Source organism: Lolium rigidum, chromosome 3, assembly GCF_022539505.1.
Source record: "Lolium rigidum isolate FL_2022 chromosome 3, APGP_CSIRO_Lrig_0.1, whole genome shotgun sequence".
Classification (NCBI taxonomy): domain Eukaryota; kingdom Viridiplantae; phylum Streptophyta; class Magnoliopsida; order Poales; family Poaceae; genus Lolium; species Lolium rigidum.
The window spans coordinates 327,779,140-327,796,375 of NC_061510.1; the positions used below are offsets into that span (position 1 = coordinate 327,779,140).

Sequence of the window (17,236 nt, forward strand, 5' to 3'; positions counted from 1 at the left end):
TATATTTGTACCCTGGAATTTGCCCTGAATTGATTAGTTACACTGTAATTTGCTCCCCGGCAATCGTCCGTCAAAGTACTAGAACAGTAGTACCTGATTCTTCTCAATTAACCTGTGAGAAGTTGCATAGATGGATAGCTCTGGAAATTTGGAAAATCCTACGAGTCATACTGGTAGGCATCCTGTTTTACAGAGTCCTGGACGACCATTGTGCTTCTTCCGATAATAGCGCCAGCGTGCGCAGCTTAAGAATAGAGGTTAGTCAGGGTCATTATGTCTCTTCAAAAGTTATATTATTTTAGATGCCGTGTGCTTTATATTTGATCAAACTACAACATCTACAGAAGAAGAACCAGTACGTGGACGATTAAATGAGGAATCATCTACATCAGTCATGCAAATATCAACATATCTTCTATAATGCAAAGGCACGCAGCTCCTGCCATTTATCCTCAAAGAAAATCAACAAATAGGATGGATATATTTTTATGTATTTTCTATTTTCTGCTGTTGTAACGTACAAGAAACACTTTGGAATATTGAGTGGTTTTGCACCCTAGAGGAAGCTGCTGACCAAAACATGTGCCTCAAGCGGCCATCATCATCATCCCTCAAAAGGCAACAACTCTACTGCCATCTTTATACCTTGGGTTGGAAATTTCCCTGGGTATCGTGAGCATTTGGTGCGTGCAGACCATAAGTACAGTTGTTGTTCTTCTAGGAAAAAAGATATCAGTTAAGACAAAATACCTAATCAATACTTGAAAACTCTCTTATAATTTTGGCAAAAGTCCATTTTAATGCTGCCGTAATAACACCTTGCAAAATTTTACGCACCAGAACATGCCTCTATATAACAAGAACAATACCAATTCATTTGGGTCCATATCAAAATACAGATATGACTTTGAACACACACACACTTCTCCCATCAATTGAGCAACAAGGAGGCAAGATAACTTCTGCTCAGCTAACAATAAATTTTTGTTTATATTTCACATCGTTAACATCATGTACATTCCTTTCTACAGAGCACACCAATGAGGCCTGCCGCGTATGTACTTCCTTCTTCAGCTAATAGACAAATAGAACGAGGAAGATGTATATAGAGGGAATAGAAAAACTCAAGTAAATGATACGACCCTTGCACCTAACTTACAAGAAGAGAACAAGGAGGGCCTTCACGTGCTGACATCACAAGCGTACTTGGATCAGATCATACGTTCTTCCCGATTGAATACAACAAAAATGGGAAGCGACATGTTAGGCCTATCATTTTCGATGAAAAAAATATCTACAAAGACAATGAATAGTTACCAATGCACTCATCAAGTATTGAGATCATGAAATATGTTTTTTACCGCCTTTTGAATAATAAAATGCAGCGCTGCTTTACATGCAATCTTTCATAAAGCTATATATATATATATATATATATATATATATATATATACATATATTAATTTTTATTTTAAAATTTATGCATCGCTAAATAATCCCGCCGCAACGCGCGGGGTATCATCTAGTTGTAACAACGCGCAAGCGCCCAGATAATTCCAGACAAGCAACAATAGGCCATGCCTGATATGGATATCCGGGCCTGGTACTCTAGGACAGCCATTGATATGATATTTGAGTCTAAGGTTGTACCAGTAGTTTATTATAATCTTGTTATTAGGAGATAATAATGTAGCCAGGTCATGATGTGGGCCATCTAGGGTTTTAATAGAGTCTGTTTGACTTGAGCCTGTCCAAGTCGAACTAGGTTAGGCCCAATAAGGGGGCCGGCCGCCCACCTCTCCCTCTCATATAAGGAGATGGCACGGTTAGGGTTTAGGAAAGAACAAGTTTAGACTAAAGTTAGGTTATACCTAGATTGCGTGTGTTCACGTGTATCATCCCTCCGGGCACGGCGCCGCCGTTATCTATTATATCCGCTGCGAAGGTTCTTGTGTTCATCAAGGATTATCTAGCTCTTGGTTTGAGGCGTATCGTTCATCGATCCGTTGCTTGCTGGATTCGTTCCCTCTTCTCCAGGTTGCGTTCATCGCGTTGTTGGGAGGATTCTCTACCCCAGGTTCTCGCTGTGAAAGATCGGGCATCAACCTAGGTGGATCTGCTGGGATCTCCCTTATCATGTGGTATCAGAGCCTGGTACTCTAGGACAGCCACTGATATGATATTTGGGTCTAAGGTTGTACCAGTAGTTTATTATAATCTTGTTATTAGGAGATAATAATGTAGCCAGGTCATGCTGTGGGCCATCTAGGGTTTTAATAGAGTCTGTTTGACTTGGGCCTGCCTAAGTCGAACTAGGTTAGGCCCAATAAGGGGCGGCCGGCCACCTCTCCCTCTCATATAAGGAGATGGCACGGCTAGGGTTTAGGATAGAACAAGTTTAGACTAAAGTTAGGTTATACCTAGATTGCGTGTGTTCACGTGTATCATCCCTCCGGGGGTACGGCGCTGCCGTTATCTATTATATCCGCTGCGAAGGTTCTTGTGTTCATCAAGGATTATCTAGCTCTTGGTTTGAGGCGTATCGTTCATCGATCCGTTGCTTGCTGGATTTGTTCCCTCTTCTCCAGGCTGCGTTCATCGCGTTGTTGGGAGGATTCTCTACCCCAGGTTCTCGCTGTGAAAGATCGGACATCAACCTAGGTGGATCTGCTGGGATCTCCCTTATCAATGCCTCTGTGCAGCCTGTTCATCGATATTGGTGATGTTTCAGCCATGCCTGTAGATGACAAGCCAGTTCTTGTTGGTGACAAGCCGGATGCAGCTACACTTGTTGTTGATGTGGATGTTACAGCATGTGCTACAGTTCCAGTTTGTGTTGATGCTAGTATGCAGACTGATGATGTTTGTGTTGATGGTGATTCAGTACATATGGCGCAGATGCGCGTGGGAGGAGTGGGAGGCGAGCGCGTCGCGTGGAGACAAGTGGGCAGCCGGCACTACCGTGCTAGGAGCATCGTCGGTCCAGCTTTTCCGCGACACCGCGGATGCATCGAGGCAAGGATGGACGTGTGAGACATCTATGTGGTCCAGGAATTACACATCTTGTGCAGTGGTCATGTGCAGCGACACAAGGGTCCATCAAAACCTCGCAAGAAGAAGGAATTGGCGCCGAAGGCCAAGCTCATGTGGAGAAGAAAGGAGGCGCCAAGTGCTGTATCAAGTCGAGAAGGCCGCGAGGGGGGATGTGGTGTGGAAGGCAAGCAAGACTTGAGGACGGTGAGGACGTGTCATGTTCATATCACGTCACCTTTTTCCAGAAGACCCTCACGCGTTGGGGACAACGCTTCTTGAAGAAGGGGAGAGATGATATGGATATCCGGGCCTCGGTACTCTAGGACAGCCATTGATATGATATTTGGGTCTAAGGTTGTACCAGTAGTTTATTATAATCTTGTTATTAGGAGATAATAATGTAGCCATGTCATGCTGTGGGCTATCTAGGGTTTTAATAGAGTCTGTTTGACTTGGGCCTGCCCAAGTCGAACTAGGTTAGGCCCAATAAGGGGGCCGGCCTGCCACCTCTCCCTCTCATATAAGGAGATGGCACGGTTAGGGTTTAGGAAAGAACAAGTTTAGACTAAAGTTAGGTTATACCTAGATTGCGTGTGTTCACGTGTATCATCCCTCCGGGTACGGCGATTGCCGTTATCTATTATATCCGCTGCGAAGGTTCTTGTGTTCATCAAGGATTATCTAGCTCTTGGTTTGAGGCCTATCGTTCATCGATCCGTTGCTTGCTGGATTCGTTCCCTCTTCTCCAGGCTGCGTTCATCGCATTGTTGGGAGGATTCTCTACCCCAGGTTCTCGCTGTGAAAGATCGGGCATCAACCTAGGTGGATCTGCTGGGATCTCCCACATCATGTGGTATCAGCTTTCTGGGTTGCTCACGGCGAGGTGTTGTTGATCGATCTCTTTGATCGGTTTGCATCAGAGAAGATTAGCTCTAAGATCGGAGGAGTTTGGCTCTCGGTCGAAGGAGGTTGGTTGGAGGAAGTTTGGCGTTGTTTGGTGCGGTTTGGAGGTCATCCATGGCTGTTTCGGAGGTCAAAATCGCGAAAAATCGCGACCAGCATCGGGAAGAAGACGAACTTTCGCGACCAGGAAAAATCCGGTCTGGAATCCGGTCAACCGGGCCGGTGCTGGCGTGGCATCCGGTCAACCGGGCGGCAAACCGGGAAGTTCGCAAAAATTCGTCCGGTTGGGCTCCGGTACGACGCATCCGGTTGGCGAACGGTCAACCGGGCCAGGGACCGGGCTGGCCGGTCTGGAGGCCGGTCTAACCGGGCCCTGGGCCGGTTCAGCCGGTTCCCAGGCCAGTTCGGCCGGGTGCTGGGCCGGGAAGCCTGCTGCTGTTTCTGATGTTTCTCCGGCGAAATTTGCTGTTGCTACTGATGATGCTACTTCGTTTCCAGGCGATGTTCTGGGCATGAGATGTCCTCTTCCGACGAAATCTAGTAAAGTTTTCAATGACTATCTGGATTGCTTGAAGGGAGAACAGCGTCCGCCATCCAGTCTTCGTTGGTATCTACACCATCTTGCGACAGTTCAGGAGTATGAAGATTGGGAGAGGAACATGGAATTGGGTTTTGCTCGATGCCGTGATACGTCTCCGACGTATCGATAATTTCTTATATTCTATGCCATATTATTGATGATACCTACATGTTTTATGCACACTTTATGTCATATTCGTGCATTTTCTGGAACTAACCTATTAACAAGATGCCGAAGTGCCGCTCTCGTTTTCTCGCCGTTTTTGGTTTCGTAAATCCTAGTAACGAAATATTCTCGAATTGGACGAAACGAAGACCCAGGGGCCTATTTTTCCACGGAGCTTCCGTAAGACCGAAGAACATACGAAGTGGGGCCACGAGGTGGCGACACCACAAGGCGGCGCGGCCAAGCGGGGCCCGCGCCGCCCTATGGTGTGGCCCCTCGTCCGGCCCCCGACTCTGCCCTTCCGCCTACTTAAAGCCTCCGTCGCGAAACCCCCGAGGCGAAAAACCACGATACGGAAAACCTTACCGAGACGCCGCCGCCGCCGATCCCATCTCGGGGATTCTGGAGATCTCCTCCGGCACCCTGCCGGAGAGGGGATTCATCTCCCGGAGGACTCTACACCGCCATGGTCGCCTCCGGAGTGATGAGTGAGTAGTTCACCCCTGGACTATGGGTCCATAGCAAGAGCTAGATGGTTGTCTTCTCCTCATTGTGCTTCATTGTTGGATCTTGTGAGCTGCCTAACATGATCAAGATCATCTATCCGTAATACTCTATGTTGTGTTTGTCGGGATCCGATGGATAGAGAATACCATGTCATGTTAATTATCAAGTTATTACATATGTGTTGTTTATGATCTTGCATGCTCTCCGTTACTAGTAGAGGCTCGGCCAAGTTTTTTACTTTTAACTCCAAGAGGGAGTATTTATGCTCGATAGTGGGTTCATGCCCGCATTGACACTCGGGACAAGTGACGTAAAGTTCTAAGGTTGTGTTGTGTTGTTGCCACTAGGGATAAAACATTGATCGCTATGTCCGAGGATGTAGTTATTGATTACATTACGCACCATACTTAATGCAATTGTCTCGTTGCTTTGCAACTTAATACCGGAAGGGGTTCGGATGATAACCTCGAAGGTGGACTTTTTAGGCATAGATGCAGCTGGATGGCGGTCTATGTACTTTGTCGTAATGCCCAATTAAATCTCACTATACTTATCATGTCATGTATGTGCATTGTTATGCCCTCTCTATTTGTCAATTGCCCGACCGTAATTTGTTCACCCAACATGCTTTTATCTTATGGGAGAGACACCTCTAGTGAACTCGTGGACCCCGGTCCATTCTTTTAATACCGAAATACAAATCTGCTGCAATACTTGTTTTACCGTTTTCTCTCGCAAACAATCATCTTCCACACAATACGGCTAATCCTTTGTTACAGCAAGCCTGGTGAGATTGACAACCTCACTCGTTTCGTTGGGGCAAAGTACTTTGGTTGTGTTGTGCAGGTTCCACGTTGGCGCCGAATCTCCGGTGTTGCGCCGCACTACATCCCGCCGCCATCAACCTTCAACGTGCTTCTTGGCTCCTCCTGGTTCGATAAACCTTGGTTTCTTTCTGAGGGAAAACTTGCTGCTGTGCGCATCATACCTTCCTCTTGGGGTTGCCCAACGAACGTGTGAAATACACGCCATCAAGCATATTTTATGGCGCCGTTGCCGGGGAGATCAAGACACGCTGCAAGGGGAGTCTCCACTTCTCAATCTCTTTACTTTGTTTTTGTCTTGCTTTATTTTATTTACTACTTTGTTTGCTGCATTATATCAAAACACAAAAAAAATTAGTTGCTAGTTTTACTTTATTTACTGTCTTGTTTGCTATATCAAAAACACAAAAAAAATTAGTTTACTTGCATTTACTTTATTTAGTTTGCTTTATTTATTGTCTTGCACTCTATATTAAAAATACAAAAAATATTTAGTTACTTTTGTTACCATGTCTAGCTCTGAGCCTGTTACTTCTTCGCCTGAAGAATTAGTCTTCACTTTTAAACAAGGGGATGAGGAGAGTTTTAAGGATGCTTGGTCTAGAATTTTTACTTCTTATCGTAAAACTGAACCTCAAATGACTCTAAGTTTGCTCCTTAGTAATTTTTATTTTGGTCTTATGGTTCGCTATAGATATGCTTTGGATACTTTAGTGGGAGGAGATTTCCTCCATTGTAATGGGGATCAAGCTTTTAATGCCATAAAGAAGTTGGTTGCATCACATGATTCAGCTAATAACTTTGATTCAGCCCTCACTAGCATATATAGTAGATTAAACAATCTCGAGATAAGTACATCTCGCCTGGATGATAACTATTGCCACGTTCGTAATCGTCTTGAACAAGTTTTAGTGAATTCTAAACTTTCATTGTGGGATCCTACTGTTAAAATTGTTATCGGTGATCGAACTCTTCATGCCTACTGTGATATTATGTATAAATTTTTCCTTATGCCTGAAAGCATTTATAAATCTTTGAAACTTTGGGGAGTCGATGAAGGAGGAGAAGAAATAACTCTCATTGATAACTCTATTATAATTCCTAAGGGAATAGCCGCAGTGTGCATACAACCATTCTTGGAAGAACAATATCCATTGATTATCTTGTTATTGAAACAGAAAAATCATACTCGGGAGATCCCTGTTGAAACTATTGGGAGCAGTCATTGATGTGGGAGAAGGCACTCTGAAATTCACCTCTATACCAGGGGGAAATCATATATTTCCTAAATCAAAGGGAAAGAAAAACAATAAGAAAGGTAAGGGTAAAGCCCAAGGTAAGGTTGACACACCATCTCTTGATAATACTTGAGATACACTTTCGCGCCTAGCCGAAAGGCGTTAAAGAAAAGCGCTTATGGGAGACAACCCATGTTTTTACTACAGTATTTTTGTTTTATATTTGTGTCTTGGAAGTTGTTTACTACTGTAGCAACCTCTCCTTATCTTAGTTTTATGTTTTGTTGTGCCAAGTAAAGTCTTTGATAGAAAAGTAAGTACTAGATTTGGATTACCGCGCAGTTCCAGCATTTCTTTGCTGTCACGAATCTGGGTCTATCTCCCCGTAGGTAGCTCAGAAAATTAAGCCAATTTACGAGCATGATCCTCAGATATGTACGCAACTTTCATTCAATTTGAGCATTTTCGTTTGAGCAAGTCTGGTGGCCTAATAAAATCCATCTTTACGGACTGTTCTGTTTTGACAGATTCTGTCTTTTATTTCGCATTGCCTCTTTTGCTATGTTGGATGAATTTCTTTGATCCACTAATGTCCAAGTAGTTTTATGCAATGTCCAGAAGTGTTAAGAATGATTGTGTCACCTCTGAACATGTGAATTTTTATTATGCACTAACCCTCTAATGAGTTGTTTCGAGTTTGGTGTGGAGGAAGTTTTCAAGGATCAAGAGAGGAGTATGATGCAATATGATCAAGGAGAGTGAAAGTTCTAAGCTTGGGGATGCCCCGGTGGTTCACCCCCGCATATTCTAAGAAGACTCAAGCGTCTAAGCTTGGGGATGCCCAAGGCATCCCCTTCTTCATCGACAACATTATCAGGTTCCTCCCCCGAAACTATATTTTTATTCCGTCACATCTTATGCACTTTGCTTGGAGCGTCGGTTTGTTTTTGTTTTTTGTTTTGTTTGAATAAAATGGATCCTAGCATTCACTTTATGGGAGAGAGACACGCTCCGCTGTAGCATATGGACAAATATGTCCTTAGGCTCTACTCATAGTATTCATGGCGAAGTTTCTTCTTCGTTAAATTGTTATATGGTTGGAATTGGAAAATGATACATGTAGTAAATTGCTATAATGTCTTGGATAATTTGATACTTGGCAATTGTTGTGCTCATGTTTAAGCTCTTGCATCATATACTTTGCACCCATTAATGAAGAAATACTTAGAGCTTGTTAATTTGGTTTGCATATTTAGTTTCTCTAGAGTCTAGATAACATCTAGTATTGAGTTTTGAACAACAAGGAAGACGGTATGGAGTCTTATAATGTTTACCATATGTCTTTTATGTGAGTTTTGCTGTACCGTTCATCCTTGTGTTTGTTTCAAATAACCTTGCTAGCCTAAACCTTGTATCGAGAGGGAATACTTCTCATGCATCCAAAATACTTGAGCCAACCACTATGCCATTTGTGTCCACCATACCTACCTACTACATGGTATTTATCCGCCATTCCAAAGTAAATTGCTTGAGTGCTACCTTTAAAATTCCATCATTCACCTTTGCAATATATAGCTCATGGGACAAATAGCTTAAAAACTATTGTGGTATTGAATATGTACTTATGCACTTTATCTCTTATTAAGTTGCTTGTTGTGCGATAACCATGTTTCGGGGACGCCATCAACTATTCTTTGTTGGATATCATGTGAGTTGCTATGCATGTCCGTCTTGTCCGAAGCAAGAGAGATCTACCACCTTCATGGTTGGAGCATGCATATTGTTAGAGAAGAACTTTGGGCCGCTAACTAAAGCCATGATTCATGGTGGAAGTTTCAGCTTTGGACATATATCCTCAATCTCATATGAGAATAATAATTGTTGCCACATGCTTATGCATTAAAGAGGAGTCCATTATCTCGTTGTCCATGTTGTCCCGGTATGGATGTCTAAGTTGAGAATAATCAAAAGCGAGAAATCCAAAATGCGAGCTTTCTCCTTAGACCTTTGTACAAGCGGCATGGAGGTACCCCATTGTGACACTTGGTCAAAACATGTGCATTGCAAAGATCCGGTAGTCCAAGTTAATTAGGACAAGGTGCGGGCACTATTAGTATACTATGCATGAGACTTGCAACTTGTAAGATATAATGTACATAACTCATATGCTTTATTACTACCGTTGACAAAATTGTTTCATGTTTTCAAAATAAAAGCTCTAGCACAAATATAGCAATCGATGCTTTCCTCTTTGAAGGACCATTCTTTTACTTTTATGTTGAGTCAGCTTCACCTATCTCTCTCCACCTCAAGAAGCAAACACTTGTGTGAACCGTGCATTGATTCCTACATACTTGCATATTGTACTTGTTATATTACTCTATGTTGACAATTATCCATGAGATATACATGTTACAAGTTGAAAGCAACCGCTGAAACTTAATCTTCCTTTGTGTTGCTTCAATGCCTTTACTTTGATTTATTGCTTTATGAGTTAACTCTTATGCAAGACTTATTAATACTTGTCTTGAAGTACTATTCATGAAAAGTCTTTGCTTTATGATTCACTTGTTTACTCATGTCATTACCATTGTTTTGATCGCTGCATTCACTACATATGTTTACAAATAGTATGATCAAGGTTATGATGGCATATCACTTCAGAAATTATCTTTGTTATCGTTTTACCTCGCTCGGGACGAGCAGTAACTAAGCTTGGGGATGCTTGATACGTCTCCGACGTATCGATAATTTCTTATGTTCTATGCCATATTATTGATGATACCTACATGTTTTATGCACACTTTATGTCATATTCGTGCATTTTCTCGGAACTAACCTATTAACAAGATGCCGAAGTGCCGCTCTCGTTTTCTCGCTGTTTTTGGTTTCAGTAAATCCTAGTAACGAAATATTCTCGGAATTGGACGAAACGAAGACCCACGGGCCTATTTTTCCACGGAGCTTCCGAAGACCGAAGAACATACGAAGTGGGGCCACGAGGTGGCGACACCACAAGGCGGCGCGGCCAAGGGGGCCCGCGCCGCCCTATGGTGTGGGCCCCTCGTCCGGCCCCCGACTCGCCCTTCCGCCTACTTAAAGCCTCCGTCGCGAAACCCCCGAGGCGAAAAACCACGATACGGAAAACCCACCGAGACGCCGCCGCCGCCGATCCCATCTCGGGGGATTCTGGAGATCTCCTCCCGCACCCCGCCGGGAGAGGGGATTCATCTCCCGGAGGACTCTACACCGCCATGGTCGCCTCCGGAGTGATGAGTGAGTAGTTCACCCCTGGACTATGGGTCCATAGCAGGAGCTAGATGGTTGTCTTCTCCTCATTGTGCTTCATTGTTGGATCTTGTGAGCTGCCTAACATGATCAAGATCATCTATCGGTAATACTCTATGTTGTGTTTGTCGGGATCCGATGGATAGAGAATACCATGTCATGTTAATTATCAAGTTATTACATATGTGTTGTTTATGATCTTGCATGCTCTCCGTTACTAGTAGAGGCTCTGGCCAAGTTTTTACTTTTAACTCCAAGAGGGAGTATTTATGCTCGATAGTGGGTTCATGCCCGCATTGACACTCGGGACAAGTGATGTAAAGTTCTAAGGTTGTGTTGTGCCGTTGCCACTAGGGATAAAACATTGGCGCTATGTCCGAGGATGTAGTTGTTGATTACATTACGCACCATACTTAATGCAATTGTCTCGTTGCTTTGCAACTTAATACCGGAAGGGGTTCGGATGATAACCCGAAGGTGGACTTTTTAGGCATAGATGCAGCTTGGATGGCGGTCTATGTACTTTGTCGTAATGCCCAATTAAATCTCACTATACTTATCATGTCATGTATGTGCATTGTTATGCCCTCTCTATTTGTCAATTGCCCGACCGTAATTTGTTCACCCAACATGCTTTTATCTTATGGGAGAGACACCTCTAGTGAACTCGTGGACCCCGGTCCATTCTTTTAATACCGAAATACAAATCTTGCTGCAATACTTGTTTTACCGTTTTCTCTCGCAAACAATCATCTTCCACACAATACGGTTAATCCTTTGTTACAAGCAAGCCGGTGAGATTGACAACCTCACCGTTTCGTTGGGGCAAAGTACTTTGGTTGTGTTGTGCAGGTTCCACGTTGGCGCCGGAATCTCCGGTGTTGCGCCGCACTACATCCCGCCGCCATCAACCTTCAACGTGCTTCTTGGCTCCTCCCGGTTCGATAAACCTTGGTTTCTTTCCGAGGGAAAACTTGCTGCTGTGCGCATCATACCTTCCTCTTGGGGTTGCCCAACGAACGTGTGAAATACACGCCATCATGCCGCACATACAAAAGGAAGTTCAATAGTTCTTATGCCTTTTATCTTGCTATACGGCGTGTGGACGAGGCATTGGAACGTTGCTGGGAGAATGCGGTGGACAGAGGTGAATTTGCTGAAACTTGGGAAGACTACAAAACTTTTCTTCGTAGTGGTTTCGTGGTACCATATGTGGAGGAGAGTGAGCAGCCGTCCAGAGTTGTGCATGCAATAGAGGAAGTGGACAAGTGCATAGTTCCTATTCAGGAGATTGTTCCACTACCAACAGTCACTAAGGTTGAGGAGAGGAAACCTGGCTCTGATACCAAGAGCGCTACTGTGACTGTTGAGGAGAATGTACCATTGAGCGGGCTGAATATGCAACTCAAGAAGGTACAAGGTGATGCTTGCAAGACAGTTGACAAGGTTCAGCGTGGAGTTTGTTTCAGACTCAGTGCTTTATCAAGGGCAAGGCTTGCAAGTTGATGGTTGATGGTGGTAGCTGTACTAATGGCATTAGCAAGGCGATGGTGGCAGCATTGGGGTTGTCTACATGGCGTCTTCCTGAACCTAAACGTCTTGAGTGGTTGAATAGCTGTGGTATGCTGAAGATTACTCATAAGGTGCGTGTGCCATTTACAGTTGATGATTATGTTGATGAGATCGATTGCGATGTGTTTCCATTGGAGGTGTGTGGATTGCTACTTGGGCGTCCTTGGCAGTATGATCGCAATGTGACACATGCTGGGCGAGCAAATACATATTCTTTTATGCATGGTGGCAAACAGCGGACTTTGAAGCCTATGGGTGATAATCATATCAAGTCCGATGTGGAGTTAGTGATGCGTAAGGAGAAGTTGCACAAGCCTAAAGTGCAGCTAGAGGTGCATGATGTTCCAAGCATCGATATTGGTGATGTTTCAGCCATGCCTGTAGATGACAAGCCAGTTCTTGTTGGTGACAAGCCGGATGCAGCTACACTTGTTGTTGATGTGGATGTTACAACATGTGCTACAGTTCCAGTTTGTGTTGATGCTAGTATGCAGACTGATGATGTTTGTGCTGATGGTGATTCAGTACATATGGCGCAGATGCGCGTGGGAGGAGTGGGAGGCGAGCGCGTCAGTGGAGACAGTGGGCAGCGGCACTACCGTGCTAGGAGTACTGCAGTCCAGTTTTCCGCGACACCGCGGATGCATCGAGGCAAGGATGGACGTGTGAGACATCTATGTGGCCCAGGAATTACACATCTTGTGCAGGGTCATGTGCAGCGACACAAGGGTCCATCAAAACCTCGCAAGAAGAAGGAATTGGCGCCGAAGGCCAAGCTCATGTGGAGAAGAAAGGAGGCGCCAAGTGCTGTATCAAGTCGAGAAGGCCGCGAGGGAGGATGTGGTGTGGAAGGGAAGCAAGACTTGAGGACGGCGAGGACGTGTCATGTTCATATCACGTCACCTTTTTCCAGAAGACCCTCACGCGTTGGGGACAACGCTTCTTGAAGAAGGGGAGAGATGATATGGATATCCGGGCCTCGGTACTCTAGGACAGCCATTGATATGATATTTGGGTCTAAGGTTGTACCAGTAGTTTATTATAATCTTGTTATTAGGAGATAATAATGTAGCCAGGTCATGCTGTGGGCCATCTAGGGTTTTAATAGAGTCTGTTTGACTTGGGCCTGCCCAAGTCAAACTAGGTTAGGCCCAATAAGGGGGCCGGCCTGCCACCTCTCCCTCTCATATAAGGAGATGGCACGGTTAGGGTTTAGGAAAGAACAAGTTTAGACTAAAGTTAGGTTATACCTAGATTGCGTGTGTTCACGTGTATCATCCCTCCGGGGGTACGGCGCTGCCGTTATCTATTATATCCGCTGCGAAGGTTCTTGTGTTCATCAAGGATTATCTAGCTCTTGGTTTGAGGCGTATCGTTCATCGATCCGTTGCTTGCTGTATTCGTTCCCTCTTCTCCAGGCTGCGTTCATCGCGTTGTTGGGAGGATTCTCTACCCCAGGTTCTCGCTGTGAAAGATCGGACATCAACCTAGGTGGATCTGCTGGGATCTCCCTTATCAATGCCTTTGTGCAGCCTGTTCCGAAGCAGGGTAACCTAATACCACCGTCCCGATGACACTCCGCCCTATGGTCCCCTACTTCTTCCCCCCTCCGTGATGGATTACTCCTCCGGAGTATTATCGAGTAGGCAAGAACAGAAGGCAGCATCGCGCCGCCAGCCATAGCCACAGGCAGCCAGGGATGACCGCAGCCACAGGTGCGGCCGCACCCCACGAGCACAACAACCGGCCAGAGGTTCACCGGCTGGCAAGCAACGCGGCGATTGAATCGAGCCCCAACTCTTCTCCAAGTTTCCTTCTCATGTATTTTTTTCTTTTCCCAAATTTTGGTTAGCACTTAGCAATTTGATAACGCAGACAATTGTTTTTTTAATAGAACCAGTTCTTCAATTTTGCAAATTTCAACATCGATAGGTACAAAAAAAATTAAGTAATCAAGATATAGTTTAGAAAAACAGATTTCTTTTAGCGTGGCCCTCCCATGAAATTGTTTCAAGCTCCGCCACTGGTCCCGTGCATAGGAGGTCCCGTGCACAGATTCAACTTGATTTTTTTGGCATATCAATCTGATTCAGATTTGTGAAACATGTTGAAACTTGACACACGAATTTCAAAGTATCAAATTGAGTGAAATTCACTATGCAAAACATGCACGGGACATCACATGCACGAAACGTTTGCTGCTCTCCAAGAGTAGAGGGTGGTAGTGTGTGTCGTCTGAAAGAGGTGAACCCTAGAAAATTTTCCCTGTGTTTCTCCTCTTGGCACCGAGTATCCAACACATCTCGATCCATTTCCAGCTGTATCCAACACGTCAATCCCACCGCATATTTCCGTCGACGCCTTGATCAAGTACATGCCACTTCGACCATCCGTCAAGGCGTCAAAAGATCGATTGAATTGAAGACGACACAGCTGATACTGATACATGCAGTGAACGTGAATATCAGCAGTCGCTAGACACTTGTAGCTGGTCCATTCAGGCCGTAGCACTCACCAGAGCGTCGCGGGTACGGCGCCAGAACGCACGCTTGCCCAGACGACCATGGCCTTGGTTGCACTCGCGCTCCTCCTCGCCTTCACCGTATCTCTCTTCTACCTCCTTCGTAAGCCCACTCCTCCGCGCAGCGGCAGCGATGGAACGCGGAGGCAGCTGCCGCCGTCGCCGCGCGGCATGCCGCTCCTTGGCCACCTCCATCTCCTGGGCTCCCTGCCGCACCGTGCGCTCCGATCGTTGGCCGCAGCGCACGGCCCGGTCCTGCTGCTCCGGCTCGGCCGCGTGCCAGCCGTGCTCGTGTCCTCGGCTGCCGCCGCGGAGGAGGTGATGAGGACCCGCGACCTGGCCTTCGCGAGCCGGCCGCCGAGCGCCATGGCCGAGCGGCTCCTCTACGGACGGGACGTGGCGTTCGCGCCCTACGGCGAGTACTGGCGCCAGGCGCGCCGCGTGTGCGTGGTCCACCTCCTCAGCCCGCTCCGCATCCTCTCCTTCCGCCGCGTCCGGGAGGAGGAGGCCGCCGCGCTGGTCGAGAGTGTCCGTGCCGCGGGGCCGGGCGGCGCCGTCGTGGACCTGTGCGAGCCTCTTATCGCCTACGCCAACACGGTCGTCTCGCGCGCCGCGTTCGGGGACGAGAGCGCGCGCGGCTTGTACGACGACGGTGACAAGGGACGCGTGCTGAGGAAGGTGTTCACGGACTTCGAGGAGCTGCTCGGCACGGCGCCTCTGGGGGAGCTCCTGCCGTGGCTGGGGTGGGTGGACGCCGTGAAGGGGACGGAGGGCAAGATCAGAAGGACTTTCGAGGCGCTCGACGGTGTGCTCGAGAAGGTCATCGACGACCACCGCCGTCGGCGTCAAGCCGGCCGGCAGACGGGAGAGGACGGCGACGATCATAGGGATTTCGTGGACGTGCTGTTGGACGTGAACGAGACGGACAACGAAGCTGGCATGCGGCTCGACACAGTCGAAATCAAGGCTATTATCCTGGTACGCGTTCTTGATTACTCGTTGCTGCCGTGAGGTCGGTCCGCCGGGCGGCCGGTGAGGGTAGTAGCTGACATGTTTCTGAGCAGGACATGTTCGCGGCGGGGACGGACACCACGAGCACGGCGATGGAGTGGGCCATTGCGGAGGTCATCGCGCACCCGCACAGCATGAGGAAGCTCCAGGACGAGCTCCGGGCGGTCGTCGGCGACGCCGACCAGCACGTCATCACCGAGGACCACTTGGACAAGCTACGCTATCTCAAGGCCGTGGTCAAGGAGACGCTGCGTCTGCACCCTCCGATCCCTCTCCTCGTGCCACGAGAGCCTCCCAACGACGCCGAGATACTCGGCTACCACGTCCCGGCGCGCACACGGGTGGTGATCAACGCGTGGGCCATCGGCCGGGACCCGGCGACGTGGGATCGCGCGGAGGAGTTTGTGCCGGAGAGGTTCCTCGACAGCGCCGTGGACTACAGGGGCCAGGACTTCGAGCTCATACCGTTCGGCGCCGGGCGTAGGGGATGCCCTGGTGTTGGCTTCGCCGTGCCGACCGTGGAGATGGCGCTCGCGAGCTTGCTGTACAATTTCGACTTGGCGCCGGCCGCCGGGACTTCGCTGGACATGCGCGAGGTGAACGGCCTCGCCGTGCACCTCAAGTCCGGCCTGCCGCTTGTTGCTAAACCGCGGTTTTCGTGAATTAACTTGTTGCACTTGTTGGCTTATCCGTGTCTAGTTCCTTATCGGATTTTGTAATGATCTAGCTGGCCGAATTCCCTCCTTGGCAATTGATCGCTCGAGCGATCTGTTTTCTTGTGCGGCAGCGCTCGCGCCATGCGCGAAATCAATTCCCTATTTTGTCTTGTAGTGTTTAATTACGTTCACATGTAGCTTTGTGTTCACACTAACAGCTCATGTTCCCACTTGCAAGTTGCATATAGCAAGAAGCTGCTCATACTGCATATGACGATAAAAGTATCTCATGGGTTTGCATTTAATGAGCCAACTATTCGACATGAGGCTAGCTCTCACAAGTTGTCTGCATGCATGCACAGAGCATCTCGCTCTTTTTTTTCAGCACGATGCATACTTTCAATTCTCTTTATTTGCAATTCCCGTTTGACAATTCTCTTTTTTTGCAATTCCCTTTATGTTGTTATTTCGTACGGTAATTCATGTTCTTTTTGATTAATTTTTATAATTCCTTTTTTCGGGCCAGTGGTTTTTAAGGGGGAAAATAACGGGTGGGAAGATCCACTTGCAACTCAAATGAACTACCACTTGCTACTCAAATTAAGTATTGTTTTTAAGTTGTAAGATAAGAAAAATTGCTAAAATATTTTAAATAAAATTTACTTTTTAGGGTTGCCAGGTATTTGTATTTACCGTTGATAAATAACGGGGCACCGGGTTGATAATTTGTAAACAAAAAGAGAGTCGCTACATATTTCAAATTAAATTAAATTTTTAGGGTTGATATTTATTTATATTTACCATTGATAAATAGCGGATCACCGGGTTGATAGCTTGTAAACTAAAAGAGAGTCGCTAAAATATTCTAAATGAAATATTTTTTAGGGTTATTATTTATTTATATTTAACGTTGATAAATAACGATGCACTAGGTTGAT

At 46.3% G+C, this 17,236-nt stretch overlaps 1 protein-coding gene across 1 annotated transcript in view; it reads left to right on the top strand.

The window, feature by feature from the left end:
• LOC124697019 (cytochrome P450 71A1-like) overlaps window positions 1–16,330 on the top strand; it is a 23,889-nt gene extending 7,559 nt beyond the window's left edge. Inside the window, exons 2-3 of the mRNA XM_047229664.1 lie at window positions 14,612–15,609; window positions 15,696–16,330. Coding sequence (XP_047085620.1) covers window positions 14,612–15,609; window positions 15,696–16,304 — 1,607 coding nt within the window. The 3' untranslated portion in view covers window positions 16,305–16,330. The remainder of the gene's footprint in view (window positions 1–14,611; window positions 15,610–15,695) is intronic.
• Window positions 16,331–17,236: the final 906 nt, after the last annotated feature.